General features: G+C 58.0%; 1 protein-coding gene and 1 pseudogene across 2 annotated transcripts in view; one reads left to right on the plus strand and one right to left on the minus strand.

Annotated features, from left to right (window-relative positions):
* The window catches only part of LOC306654597 (caspase-9-like), a 462,751-nt pseudogene that overhangs the window by 210,602 nt on the left and 239,034 nt on the right, over positions 1–13,115 (minus strand). The gene's annotated exons all lie outside the window — the stretch shown is intronic.
* LOC306654575 (uncharacterized protein) overlaps positions 1–13,115 on the plus strand; it is a gene marked incomplete at its 5' end in the record, with an annotated part of 53,261 nt that overhangs the window by 5,423 nt on the left and 34,723 nt on the right. Inside the window, 2 exons of the mRNA XM_079128370.1 lie at positions 4,252–4,330; positions 4,643–5,352. Of these exons, the coding sequence (XP_078984496.1) occupies positions 4,252–4,330; positions 4,643–5,352 (789 nt within the window). The remainder of the gene's footprint in view (positions 1–4,251; positions 4,331–4,642; positions 5,353–13,115) is intronic.

Here is a 13,115-nt window from a genome sequence, read left to right on the forward strand (position 1 = left end):
GCCATGCGTGTGGCCTCTGACTCTGCCTCTCCGCTGCTTGTCAACGCTTCAAAGAGGTTCTCCTCGGGTCCTTTCGTTGAAGAGACGGGAAGCTCAGCAGACTGGGCCAAACCCAAGAGGAAACTCATGGGAAACGGGAACACGCTCGGCACCCAGAGCCCCAGAGCCCCAGAGCCGGAGGGGACAGCAGCCAGGTGGCTCCTCCCAGCCCCGCGCCTTTCCTCTGCAGCTGGCCTCTGCGTGTGCCAGCCCAGCAAGTGGCCACTTGACCTTGACGGTGCCTCTGGGGCTGCTGCCGCCCCAGCGTTCCTGCTGACACCCAGCGAGGCCAGCTTCTGCCCCCACCCATGCCCCCCGTGACCCCTGAGTCTACGGCAGTCTCGGGGGACTTGCTGGTGGTGGGCACAAGACCCAGTTCTGGGAGTGTGGGGAAGGGTTTCCTTTGGGCCACCGGGAGTGCGACAGGGCCTGGGGGCTGGGGAAGGCGAGTAGGCAGCTGGGCAAGTTGGAGCCGCGCCCGGGTGAGGAAGTCCTCAGGCGTCCTTGTCCAGGAGGCTGGACTGGAGGCAGGGCGGCGGGGGTCTGGGCTCAGGCCCAGTCTGCCCGCTGACTTCACAACGTGGAGCTGGGATCAAGCGGGGGCAGGCAAAGAGAGGAGGCTGGGAGGGCCATTTCCAGAGGCTGGACACACCCTGAGGATCGGGGTCCTCTGCGCTCACGGCTCTGAGGACCTGCGTCCCTGTGCTCCACTGTCCCGTGTGCTCCGTTCAGGGTCGCCTGGCACGTCTTCACTGGCACAGTGGCCTCAGGGGCTCTGGCAGAGACGGGTTTCTGGAATTAGAATGTTTCAGGAAACGGGGCAAAAACTGGTTCCTTAAAAGGAAGGGTTGCACGGTCCCATCCTGCTCTGGGTCACAGGAGCACAATGCTTGGCCACGCAGACCTGATTCAGCCTCCAGAGAGGCTGGGCCAGGATGTCACCAGTGCAACCTGCACGCAAGCCACGTCCCTTCCCGGTGAGTAATGTGGACCGTTCCAGCCGGGGGCCATTCGCGGGCAAGAGTCAGCACAGGGGAGGTGTTGCTCAGCTCCTCTGGGCTTAGAGCTGAGCCCACTTTAAGGGTAAGTGGGACAGTGGGGGGGGTGGGGGCTGCAAGGGACCAGGAGTAACGGGGCAGAGACCACAGCAAGGTGAGGCAAGGGGCGTGCATGCTCCTGGCAGATGGCACAAGTGGCTCCCAGCCAACTTCAAAGCAATAGTTATTCGATGTGTTTTTATTGAAAAAAATCATACCCCAACACACACATAAACACATCTTTTCTCTGTTTCTAAAGGATATCTTCTGGTTTGATTCTTCCCGTTATACTTTCTAGGCATAATCCAAGGTATATGTGTTTGCATCATTTTAAAATGTCATTTATGTAGCATCATAATATTTAATCTCTTGCTTTCTCAGTTAATAACACCCCTTGGCTTTTACCTTTTTCATGACCGTGTAGCATTCCAGCACTAGCTGAAACCGTAATGTATTTAGCATGATTTCTAGTGGTGTGGATCAAGGTGGGTGGCGATGCTTGACCATTACACATTGAGAATGTCCTTAGACATGTGTGTCCTTAAGTACACAAATGAGTTGCTCTACATGACAGTATATTCTCATCAGTAGACTTTCCAGCCTCGTTTCCACTGGTATACCTGCAAAATCAGCAGCATGGCTGTCTGGATTCCAACCACGGACCAGACACAGTTTAACACTTTAAAATAGCTACTTGCCCACTCGACCAGGGTAAATAAAAACACGCACCAGAATAGCACCCTCTCTTAGAATCCTTGTTTTCAGGACTGGCAGGTGAATGCCCCAAATGACCCAAGTTCAGACAACACCAGCCCACACACAAGGCACTTCCTCCTTTATCTGGTCCCCAGATTGATCCTGCGAAGTGTGTCTCTTTATCATCACTGTTTCCACAGGTGAGGAAACTGAGGCTCAGAGAGGGCAAGATATCTTCCCAAGGTCACACAGCACCCAAATGGCAAAGGGTTCAGAATCCAAAGACAGATCTGGTGAAATATTACCTTCTTTCTAAATTCATGGTACAGGCTATGTCATGTGACTCTTAAGATCTTCATAGTGGACATTCAGCTGGCAGGCAAGTGAAATAAACATTGGCCGAGTTTCCTAGGGCTAGGGCAACAAATTATCACAAACTTCATGACTTAGAGCAACACGGACTTACTACCAGAGAGTTCTGGAGGTCAGGCGTCCATGTGGGGTCTTCCTAGGCTAAAGCAAGGGGTGCTCCTTCTGGGTGCTCCGGCAGAAGATCCCTCAGTACCTTGTCCAGCCCCTGCACAACCCACGTTCCTCAGCTAATGGCCCCTGTCCAGCAAGGTCATCACTGTGCCTTCTGCTCCCTCTGTCTCTGACCCTCCTGCCCCCTTACAAGAGCCCTGGACATTGGGCCCTCCAGGACACCTCAGGGTAACCCCATCTCAAGATTCTTAGCTCGAACCTTTATTCAAGTCCCTGTTGCCACGTAAGCTAACAGATTCTGGGGGTCGGGATCTTGACCTCTTTGGGCAGCTATTCCTCTACCCGTGACATGTGGGTTCCTGGTGGTGATTTTAGAGCAGGGTCCCCAGAGGTGCTTGGCTCAAATCCTGACTGTCCCTTGCTAGCCGATCCAAGTAAATAACTTCTCTGAGTCACGGTGGCCTCACCTGAGAAACCAGAATTATAGACTCTTCTCTCTAGGGCTGTCGTGAAGATCAAATAGCACAACGTGTGTAGTGCCCGCAACCCGTGGGCCTTAGGAAAGGCAGGCCACAAGCCATCGGCCTCAGTAATGGCGACTGCCTTCTTCCACTGAGCTTGTAACAGGTAGTAGAAACTCCACCATTTGAGAGTCATTTCTTTGGACCGTCTCTCCAAGGACACATCTCAGGCCCTTGTCAGTGTTACTTAATGGAATAAGTGGGCAGGTGGAACCTGGGAATGCTTTAGAGAAACTAACCACGGAGAAGAGGAGGTCCCTACAGAGGGGAAGCTTCTCAGCTTCGCCTGTGGCTCACATTGACAGTGAACTCCTCCAGCCTCTGCCCTGATCGGCAGGGCTGAGCCTGCTTAAAGGAACTGGAAGACGATTCTGAGATAGACAGGATCTGCCTGGTTGGGTCGGCAGCCCAGGGGGCGGGCCTGGGGTTGGGTCCTGGCGTGGAAAAGTACCACCGCTCTTGGCTTCCAGGTTAGGGCTGGAGCTGCCCGAGAAGACCAGCCCCAGTCCAGGCCTCCCCAAAGTCGGTCCCACAGGGCGAAATGAAAACCAGACTCCTGATCTTATCTGAGAGCTAAGTGACTGTTTCCTGCCCCTCTTTTGGAGCCTGGGAAAGTCCCCAAATTCATTGTCTAAACGTTGGGATGGACACACAGAGCTTTCAGTGGGACTGCATTATTATAGGCAGCTGCATACGTAAAGGGTTCCCGTTTGCAAAAGTGATGTGTGAGTATTTAGGGTCTTGATTCAGCCAACAAATATTTATTAAGCATTTGCAGAGGGCCAGGCAAGGGGAAGGGGGACCTTCTCAGTAGGAAGCGTGTGCCGAGGTGGAACTATCCTGTAGCAAGCAGGACACAAGCTCTGGAGGACACCAACTTGAGTCTGGATCCTGTACATCCCAACTCTGTGACACTGGGCAAATGACTTCACCACCTTAAGCCTCAGCTTTCTCTTCTGGAAAGTGGACATAATCACTAACCACCTCCAGGGTTGCTACCAGGATTAAATGAGATGGTTTGAGGGAAGCCCAGGGCCACCCCATGGCTGGTTCTGTTTCCCTAAATGCTTCTCCTCCCCAGATTTGCCCTTTTGTGGACGCCCAGGTCCTACTGAGCTGTTACTGATCGAGAAGCAACACTGGGGGCGGGCAACTTGTTACAACTCTTTAGGAAATGTAAGCGGACACTCTGTGCCCAGGAATTCCTGGACACTTTGTGTGTCTACTGATTGGGAGCTGAACTTGATGGCAGTGACCAGCCTGATTGCAACCAGGAGGCAAGGATTCCCGGTAGGAGGCGCCTCTGTCCTGGGCTGGCTTCTCGGACACCCGGCCAGCTGGCCCTGGGCTTCTCAGGGTTTGAACTTCAAAGAGTTGGACATTCACGGGAGAAGGGGCCCCGGGCGCGACCTCTTTTGGAATTCAAAACAGCCTGAGGTTGCGCGGGAGGCGGCCAGCTCTTCCTCCGCGTTCAGGAGCCGCGCTTCGGGCGGCCTGGCCGAGAGCGACCCACCGTCCTGGCGCCAGCGCCGCAGTTCCAGGGCAAACTTCCAGGTAGAGGGCGGGGTTGCGGCGCAGGTGAGAGGCGAACGCGCGGTGTTGGGGTTCAGCCTTCCCGGCTCCAGGCGGAGGCGGGCCACCCGTCTGTCACCCACGGGGCGGGAGAACGCCAGCCGGTGATTCGCTAGGAAAGTTCTCTGCAAAACTGGGAATGGGCCCCAGCAGGGGAGACTCCCGGGCTCGGGCGCAGGAACCCGAAATGGCCCCACCCAGGCCGGGCGACGCGCGATCCCGAGGGTGCCCAGGCGACCCGGGAGGGGGTGGGGAGCCCTGCCGAGGGCGTGAGCTGACTCGCTTTTTAAAAAGTCGCTTCCTCCTTCTCTACCTCCGCCCGTCGCTCACCTCGCAAGGCTTCGGCCTGGGCGGAACCGCCGGCCCGAGGGTGGAGAGCGAGGCCGCGGCCTCCCCGGGAAGGAGAAGAGGTGAGTTTTCCGCCAGGTGAAGGCGCCCCGACGCCTGGGTGTCTCCCAGCCCCACCTGCACCGGCCGCAGGGGCTGCAGGCCTAGATCCCGGTCCCCCAGACACCCCGCTCCCTTCCCGGTGGAGACGGGCGGTGTGGGGCGCGCTGCCCTCCCGGCCTCCGCCGGTCTACTCGACTCCCGCGGGGTCCCGCGCCCTGCGGCCTCCGCCACGCCCCAGTCGAGGCGAGAGGGCTGTGCCCGCCCTCCGCGCCGTGGTCGCCGGCCCCCGCCTCGGTGGCGCGGAGGCCGGGAGGGAGGGTCGGCTGGTGGGCGGCGCCTCCCGCTGCCGGAGGCCACTCGGGGCCGGCGCCGCCCTCGGCCGCTCGCGGTCCCTCCCTCCTGCACTCCGCGCTCCGAGCCGCGCTTCCTGCGTCCCCATCCCGGTCCCGGAGCCCGCAGCGCTCCCTCTCCGCACCGCGCTCCCCCGATCGAGGCTCGCTAGAGCCCCAGCCCGCGATCGCCGCGTCCCCGAGGAGGCAGCCCGGGCTGGGGGTGTCGCGGAGCCCCCAGCCCCGGGCCGCCGGGCAGAGACCGAGCCGGAGCCGCCGCGCCGGGTGAGTCTGCGCCGCCGCGCCGGGAGGAGTGTCTGTGGGTTCCCGGTGGGACCGGGAGGGGAGCCGGAGGCTCTCTGGATTGTCCGCCCGTGAGCCCGAGAGCGTCCTGCGGGGACTCCGCCACCGGGAAGACTCGCCACCCAGCACTCTGCGGCCGCACCCCGCCAGCGACCGACACCCCACCTCCCCGCATCGCGCAGGGCCGGCGGGCCACGGATGGGGAAGGCAGCCAGCCTCGGGGGCCCCCTGTTGGCGGGGACAAGTGCCATCCGCCCGGAGGGTTTTGAACTCTGGGCCTCCACAGAGGCACCTGCCACCCTGCTTTGGGACAGAACTTTGGTCCCTGAAAAGCACCCTGGCGCTGTCCGCAGGCGCCCTCCTCCCCGCACCCTCGCTTCTTTGGGGCTTTCTGCAGTTTCAGATTCGTGCCGCCCGTGTTTGACTTACGAGAAGTAACAGGGTGAGGAATCGGGCGTGAGCAAAGTGAAGTGAAACTCGGGTCCTCCCCGAGCCTCGGTTTCTTCGTCTATAAAGTAGGAATGACAGTGTCCGGGGCTGAGATGGGGCACTCTCGCCGAGCGCACAGCGGGGACTCTGTTTAACCTGGGTTTCTCTAGGGGAGCGCCGAACCCGGATCAGGTCCCAAGTCTGCGCACAGCGCAGGTGAGTGGCGGGGGCGCGCCAAGTCTGATCAACAGGATAGTCACTTGGAGCAGGAAATCGTTCCCACCAAGGGCGAGGGCAGGAAGCCTGGACCCTGTACGTTTTCCTCCCCGAGCTGCCGCGGGCGGCCAAGGGATGGCTTGTGTGACCCGGGACCAGCCCTCCGCGCTGGTGGTCTGAGCTCTGGGAACCCCGGCGCCATAGGCGCAGGGTGGGCGGGGCCATCGCAGGGCAGCAGGTAGAGGGACCGCCCCCCCGGGCCGTTTCTGGCGTTTGTTTTGGAGGGGTCACTTGGAGGCTAGCTTCTGTAATGAAAGGTCCACCCGAGAACTGCCTCCGCACTTGGATTTGTCACCCGAGGAGCCGACCTGATTGGATAGGGCCAAAAGGAGCTGGGAGGGAGCCCCTTCCCTTCTTACCAGAGGTCCCCCCACCCCCGCAGAACACACACACACACATTGGGTTGGGAGGGAGGGGGAGGAGGCTGGCCATGAAGCTGTTCCTCATAGTGGCCTGGACGTCAGGGGCTCGCTCAGGGCCTGTCCTGTCCCTCAGAGGACCTGGGGAGTTCCCAGCCCAGAGAGCGAGTCAGAGACAGGAATGAGGAGGCTCACAGAGGGTGGGTGTTACAGTCAGGCCACATCATTCGCTGGCTGTGTGACAGATGGTGGCAGTCACTTCATCTCTCTGGCCTCAGTTTCTTCTTCTGTGAAATGGGAATGATGAGCTCCCCAGGCCAAGTGGGGTATCTGTGCCCAGCACAGAGCAAGGCAGTGGTAAGTTATGCTACAGGTCTTCAGGGAGAATGGAAGAGAGAAAGTAACCGGGGAGGTCCTGCTGAGACAAGAATATTGGACTATTCAACAGGAAATTGGAGTCCCCAGGAGGACCGGAGAGGAAGGGTGTCCAGGCAGGGGAGCAATAAAAGCAGGCACCTGGCCCAAGGGCTGAGGTAGGGGAGGTGGGCTTGTAGGAGGTGGGGGCCTTGGAGGGAGTGGGGAGAGGTCCGGAATGAGCACACTGGACAGGCAGGGCGTCCAGCAGATTTTAACTGGGCCCTTTGTGTGGGCAGGCACTGAGTAGTTGTTCTGGCTGGGGACCAGCTTAGTACAGCCCTTGGCCACCACATGCAAGGCCCTGGGTTCAATCCCCAGCCCTGCAAACCAGGAGGGAGGGAGGGAGGGAGGGAGGAAGGGAGGAAGGAGATCATCTGGCTGCGTGGAGCAGTCAGGTCTGCTAGGAGGGAGAGAGCTACTGCAGGTTGGTGGGCAGTGGCATCAGGAGGAACCGGGAGCCCCGTGGAGGCCTACACAGAGGCAGGGACTCACCTGGGGCCCTCACACGTGACCACCCGCCCAGGGTAAGGTGGTGGGCTCCCTGGGAGGCCCACACTGCCAGAGAGAGGCGGTGAGCGCTGGGCCCAGGCCCTCCAGCTCTCTGGCTCTTGGGCTCTGTGTGTCACAAGGCCCAGGTGTCTCCGTCTGGGCCGGATGGCAGGGCTGGGGCCGTCTCTCACGGACATTTGCCCCGGGCAGCTGCTTCCACGGAGGCCCCGGTTTTGCTAGGTCACTGTTCTGGAAATGCTCTCACCTCCTCTGCAGGGCCGGTGGCTCTGGCGTCTCTTGGTCCAGTTGCTGCGAATCAAGGTGGGATTGGAGAGTGAACGCGTTTCCTCCTGAGGTGCCAGGACGTGCCAGCAGCTGGGCTGTCTCGTGATGGGTTAGAGGGTCTGCTCGGGCCGCTGGCTTTTGGTTTCACTTTTGTGGTCTCTGCCCTGAAGCGTGGGAGAGTCTTGCAGTTGGCACCACCAGAGCCACTCATGTCCCTTTGCTGGCAGGTGACAGAGGACCCCAGCATACCTCAGGTGCAGGAGGCTTCAGGCTGCCCGAGGCACGAGTCTCATTTGACCAGTGGACTCAGAGGGGAAGGGATTTCCCAAGGACAAGCAGGACGGCAGCGGAATGGGGCCGGAACCCGCCCCCTTTCTGCCACCTCCCCCACCCCGTATCATTGCCTGATCCCAGGTGGCCTGGCCACATTCAGGTCAGAGACTTGTTTTAGGCCCCTGGTGTGGTGGATTCTCAACGTCTTCGTAGAGTCCCGCTCCTCCGCAGCCCAGACAGGTGGCCCAGCCCAGCCTGGCAGGGCCTTTTCAATCCCGTCTCCTGGATGCTTGGTGCCTAGCCACCCCTCCAGGGAGCTCCTGTTCCCGGAGAAACAGTCTGCTTCTTGGCTTTCCTGCTCCAGGCCAGGCTGTCCTGCCCCTCCCACACAGCCACCAGACACTGGCCAGAGAGCTTCTCTGAGGGTCCCTGCTAAGCCCTCCCTCTCCCCTGGGGCTGGTTCCTGGCTCCTCCCTCCCCTCAGTCCAGCCACCTCTGCGGCAGGCGGGCAGGCCGGGACCTCGCCTTCAGCCTGCATCTGGGCTTGTTTACTTGAGCCCAGACGGGCCCTGTTCTCTCCTGCCCTAGATTTACGGTCTCAGCAGCCCTCCCACCTGAGCGCTGGTGCAGCAGGGACCTGACACTAGGAAGTCTGTCCTCCGTCACGGGGAAACTGAGGCGTGTGGAAGAGCAGGGGCTGGCCTGAGACCAGGGTCAGGACTAGACCCCAGGCTTCCCCGTTCTGTCTGGGATGATTCTGAGGCAGAGTTCTACCTGTCCTAACGTCCCTTTCTCTACACACTCCAAGCATTTTCAGGGCACCCACAGTGAGGTGGCAGAGGTGGCCCAGGACCCCAAAAGACATGGGTGCACACGGGGGAGTGTTTCCTGACGGTTTTGGGTCCTGTCTGCTCATTAACACCAGGGAGGGAGCTGGCAACTGGGATTTTGGTGCTTCTTCAGCCGACTTTACGCTGTGGCTCTGCAGGGAACGTTCTCTTCCCCAGAGGACAGACATACGTGATCACGGTAAAACCTGGAAGGAACGTCCATCCGCAGATGTCAGCAGCCTCCGCCGACACTGTGGTGACCTGGGCCGCTGGCGTGCTGGTTCCCTCTCTGCCATTTCATCTCCTGCTTTCGTGTGTCACCCTAACAGCCCTGTGGGACAGTTTTTCCACACAGGTTCTGCCTGCCAATCTCCCCTTCCACTTGGTGGCCAGTGGGTGATCGGGAGGCCAGCCTTCAGCGCTGGCTCAGCTGGGACACTGCCTTGGCCAGAATTCTGTAACTTTCTGCCAAGTGCACAGGAAAATTGCCATCCTGCACCGTGGGACTTTGGAGGCCCGTTTTCCTGCCTCACCCTCCTGGGAAAGGGTGATATTTGCAAAATCTAAAGCACAAACTGATTCTCACTGAGGTTCTAAGAAGTGAAAGAAGTCTGCCATCTGGGTGGGATGGGTGTGATCCAAAGATCACACAGCAGCAGGGCGGGTGGCTTTTAAGCAGCCAGTGCTCACCCGCCCCACCACCTCCCCTCCTCCCAAATCCCCTGGGGCTAAGCACTGGGGTGGCAGGAGCAGGTCCCTAGGAAAATCGGTATTGGCCTGTTCATCCGGGCCCTGCCCCTTGGGAGGGAGGCAGGCGTTTCAATGGCAATGATGTGCAGAGAGCGAGACAGGGAGGTCAGCCCACCTGGGGACGGGATCTCCGCGGGTAGGCTCACCTCCTCTAACAGGATCACAGCTTTGTTAGCACCAAACATTGTCAGTACTGTTCGAAGTCCCAAAAATGATCTTGGACATTTGACACCCTGTGCGCCGCAACTTGTTCGTGGGTTTTACAGTCAGTGAAGTCGCTTTCCAGCTGTCTTTAAAAAGAGAAATGGAAGAAAGCGAAAAACGAGCTTTTCTTGTCATGAGAAGTTTCTGGGTTTTTTTCAGTCCTGGAGACGGAGTCCAGGGCCTCATGTTGGACGGGTGCTCTACACCGAGTCACACCTCCAGCCCTGGGAAGCATTCTTTAGGAAAGCTCTTGGTTATCTGCAGTTGGGTGTGGACCAAGTCACCCTGTCACACGGATTTGGTACTGTGTGGTACGAGCCTGCGATAACCCTGCTGCAGTCTGCAGGGTCTTAGGCCGTGATCCTGGGAAACTTGGGACCTGCTGGACCAGTCCCTGGAGCAACTCAGGGGTGTGTGGGAACCCAGCTGAGGGTTGGGAGGCGGGGCCAGCAGGAAGGATGCTCTGCTTGCGAATGTTCCAGACGTGAGGGGTGTGAAAGACCCCTTTAAAACCTTGAGACTGTAAAAGTAGCATCAATTAGAAAGCTGGACAACACCGTTAGTCCAGCCCCTCAGTTCTTAGAACCAGAAACCACGGCCAGAAAAAAGGGAGGCTGGGGCCTTGGCTGCGGTGACTGAGCACTCTGGGCCCACAGTGCTCAGTGCGAATCTCCACGGGGAGACTGCTAGTCAGCTTTTTGTTGTGGTGACAAAATATCTGAGGATAAAAAGAAAAAAAAACTTAAAAGGGAGGAAGATTTATTTTGGCTGGTGTTTTCAGAGGTTTGAGTCCACAGTCAGTGGGGTCCATTGTTTCTGGGCCGGTGCTGAGGCAGAACATCATGGAGGAAAGGCATGGCAGAGACAAGCTGCTCGATTCATGAGGGCTGAGAAGTAGAGGGAGGGAGGAAAGGGCTGGGGACGAGATATGCCCTCTCCGGAGAGGCTCCAGCCACCTACTGCTTCCTCCAGCTGGGCCCAACCCCAGAGCTTCCGCCACCTCCCAGCAGCCCACTCCCTTACAGAGCCATACGGGCACTAGACCTGATGAGCTCGGAGCCCCTGGTCCACTCGCCTCCCAAGGGCCCCGTCTGTGGACACTGCTGCACTGGGGACCAAGCAGCACCTGAGCCTTTGGTGGACATTCCAGAGCCATAACGCAGACATTTGACATGAAGAGGGTAACTGGCCCGAAACACAAAGGGCCTGTGGCCCTGAGAGCCACGCTCTTGTGTGTGTGTGTGTGGCTTCACGTTTACCGTAAAGCCTGTGACCATCAGGCTGGTGTCTGCTTACGGAGCTGCAGTGCACAAAACGTCAGTCTGCTCAGCATTGAAATCGAGGCTGGGTGTCCCTGTGCTGGCCCTTCTTAATGTCCCTGGAGCTTCCTGGGCTAGGCAGGACAGTGCAGACCACACAACGACTCCTGACAAAACCAGAACGAGGACTCACCACGGCCTCAGTTCCTTGAGATCACAGTCTGGCACGGAGTGCAGTCCTGGGTGTCTCCAGAAGACTCTGCCACGTGCCCTAGTCAAGGAACAGAACAGGTGGCTCTAAATCTTAGTGAATTTTTTTTCCGGGAAGAGGGCACTGAGATTAAACCTGAGGGCTGGCACATGCTAAGCACCTGCTGTACCAGTGAGCCACACCCGAGGCACTCTGGGTGAATTTTATGATTCTGTTTCCTCTTCACATCTGCTCTGGCAGAGAGGAAGGGATAGGTTGAGAATTTGGTCCCCTGACCTGATGCATCTCCCCTCCCCGCCAGCCAGGCTTGTTGGTTAGGGTGTGGGCGTGGCTTGTTGCTATTTGGTGGGAGGGACAAGATTAAAAAGGAAAAAGAAGGGACACTCAAACTTTCCTCACCTAAGATGCAAAAGCGACCTCAGGTCTCACAGAGTGCTAAACTGCAGTTTGGAAGGGTAGCGATTATGTGTTGGCCCTGCCTCTGGTGATTGTTGTTTTCAGACAGCAATGGTGGCCGCAGCTTCCCCGTCTCTAGGGAGGTCTTTGAACCAGTGCACTGTTCCATGCTGGGCCCCTGAGGTGGGGCCCATCTTCCTGGGGGAGTCCTGGGGAATGGACCACAGCAATAAGCTGGCGGGTGATCAGGAAGCCCAGGGCCAGGAAGGAGGAGCCTTCACCTGAACTGGGAAGAGTCAGAGAAGGAGCGAAGTCTGAGTTGAAACGGGAAGGGGACCTAGAAGTTCCACACTCAGTGTTCCTATTGTTGGGGCAGCTGTACAAGAACCCGGAGGTATGAGCTGGGGGGTGGGGGTGGGGAAACCTTTTACACAATTTCTTCTTAAAAGTTGTTTTGGGTATGGCAGTTCCTCAAGAATATAGTAATAAAATAAACTAGAAGTGCCATGTGATCTAGCGGTTGCACTTCCTGCTGTCCACCCGCAAGAATGGAAAGCAGAGTCTTGAAGGGCTATGTGTTTACCTGGGCTCACGACAGTGCCATTCGGGAGAGCTGAAAGGTCATGTGTCCCCCCGCCCGGGAACAGATAAACAGAACGTGGTCTGCACATGCACCCTGGATGCCATACAGCCTTAAAAGGGAAGGACATTCTGACAGACGCCACCTTGAACCTTGAGGATGTTGGGCGGAGGGAGATAAGTCAATGCGAAAGACAGATGCTGTCTGGTTGCAGAGGCCTGAGGCGCCTAGAGCAGGCAGACTCAGAGACGGAGGGCAAGGTGGCGGTCTCGGGGACAGTGTTTGGAGGCGAGCAGAGTTTCAGTTTTGCAGCATGGACGGACTCAATGCCCCGAGCTGTTCGCTTACGGTGGTAAGATAGTACATTTCATGTGATGCAAACTGTTACCACAATGAAAAATTAGGGGGAAAGCATCCTGGAAACCAGACCCAACAGTGTTCCCGGGGTTCTCTCTGCAGGTCAGGTGTCCTTCTAGGCTTTGGGGTGAATGGTGCGTAAGAGGGGCGTCGGCCTTGTCTTCGGGGAACTGACACCTCATTGGGCAGCAGGGAGGAGCCATTAACCAATCAATAACCGCATCGAGCACTGAATTAAAATCTTTGTGGCTTCCGGGTGACCTGCAGCACCGGCTCAGCTAAGCGCTTTAGCTTGCAATGCTCAGAGGACCGGCCACTTCAGATCCGGCTCCAGCTAACCTTTCCAGACCTGGGACTGCTGCCCCGTCCCCGCCCCCACCGCAGCGGTCACAGGGGACCACGGTGCACACCGCTTCCGCCTCCCCTCCCATACAGCCAGGAGCCCCGAAGGGTTTTCCCCTTCCTGTTCTCTCTGCTTTTCTGCCCAGATTGTCCAAAAACGTTCACAAACTCAGTCATTTCAATACCAACATTTTATCCCAAGGAAACAGTTCATGTCAACAGTTATTTTTTTATAGTAGCCACAAAATTAGAAACCAGCTGTGTGTCCAGCAACGTTCCTAGCCAAGG

Source organism: Sciurus vulgaris (genome assembly GCF_902686455.1).
Source record: "Sciurus vulgaris genome assembly, chromosome: 1".
Lineage (NCBI taxonomy): Eukaryota > Metazoa > Chordata > Mammalia > Rodentia > Sciuridae > Sciurus > Sciurus vulgaris.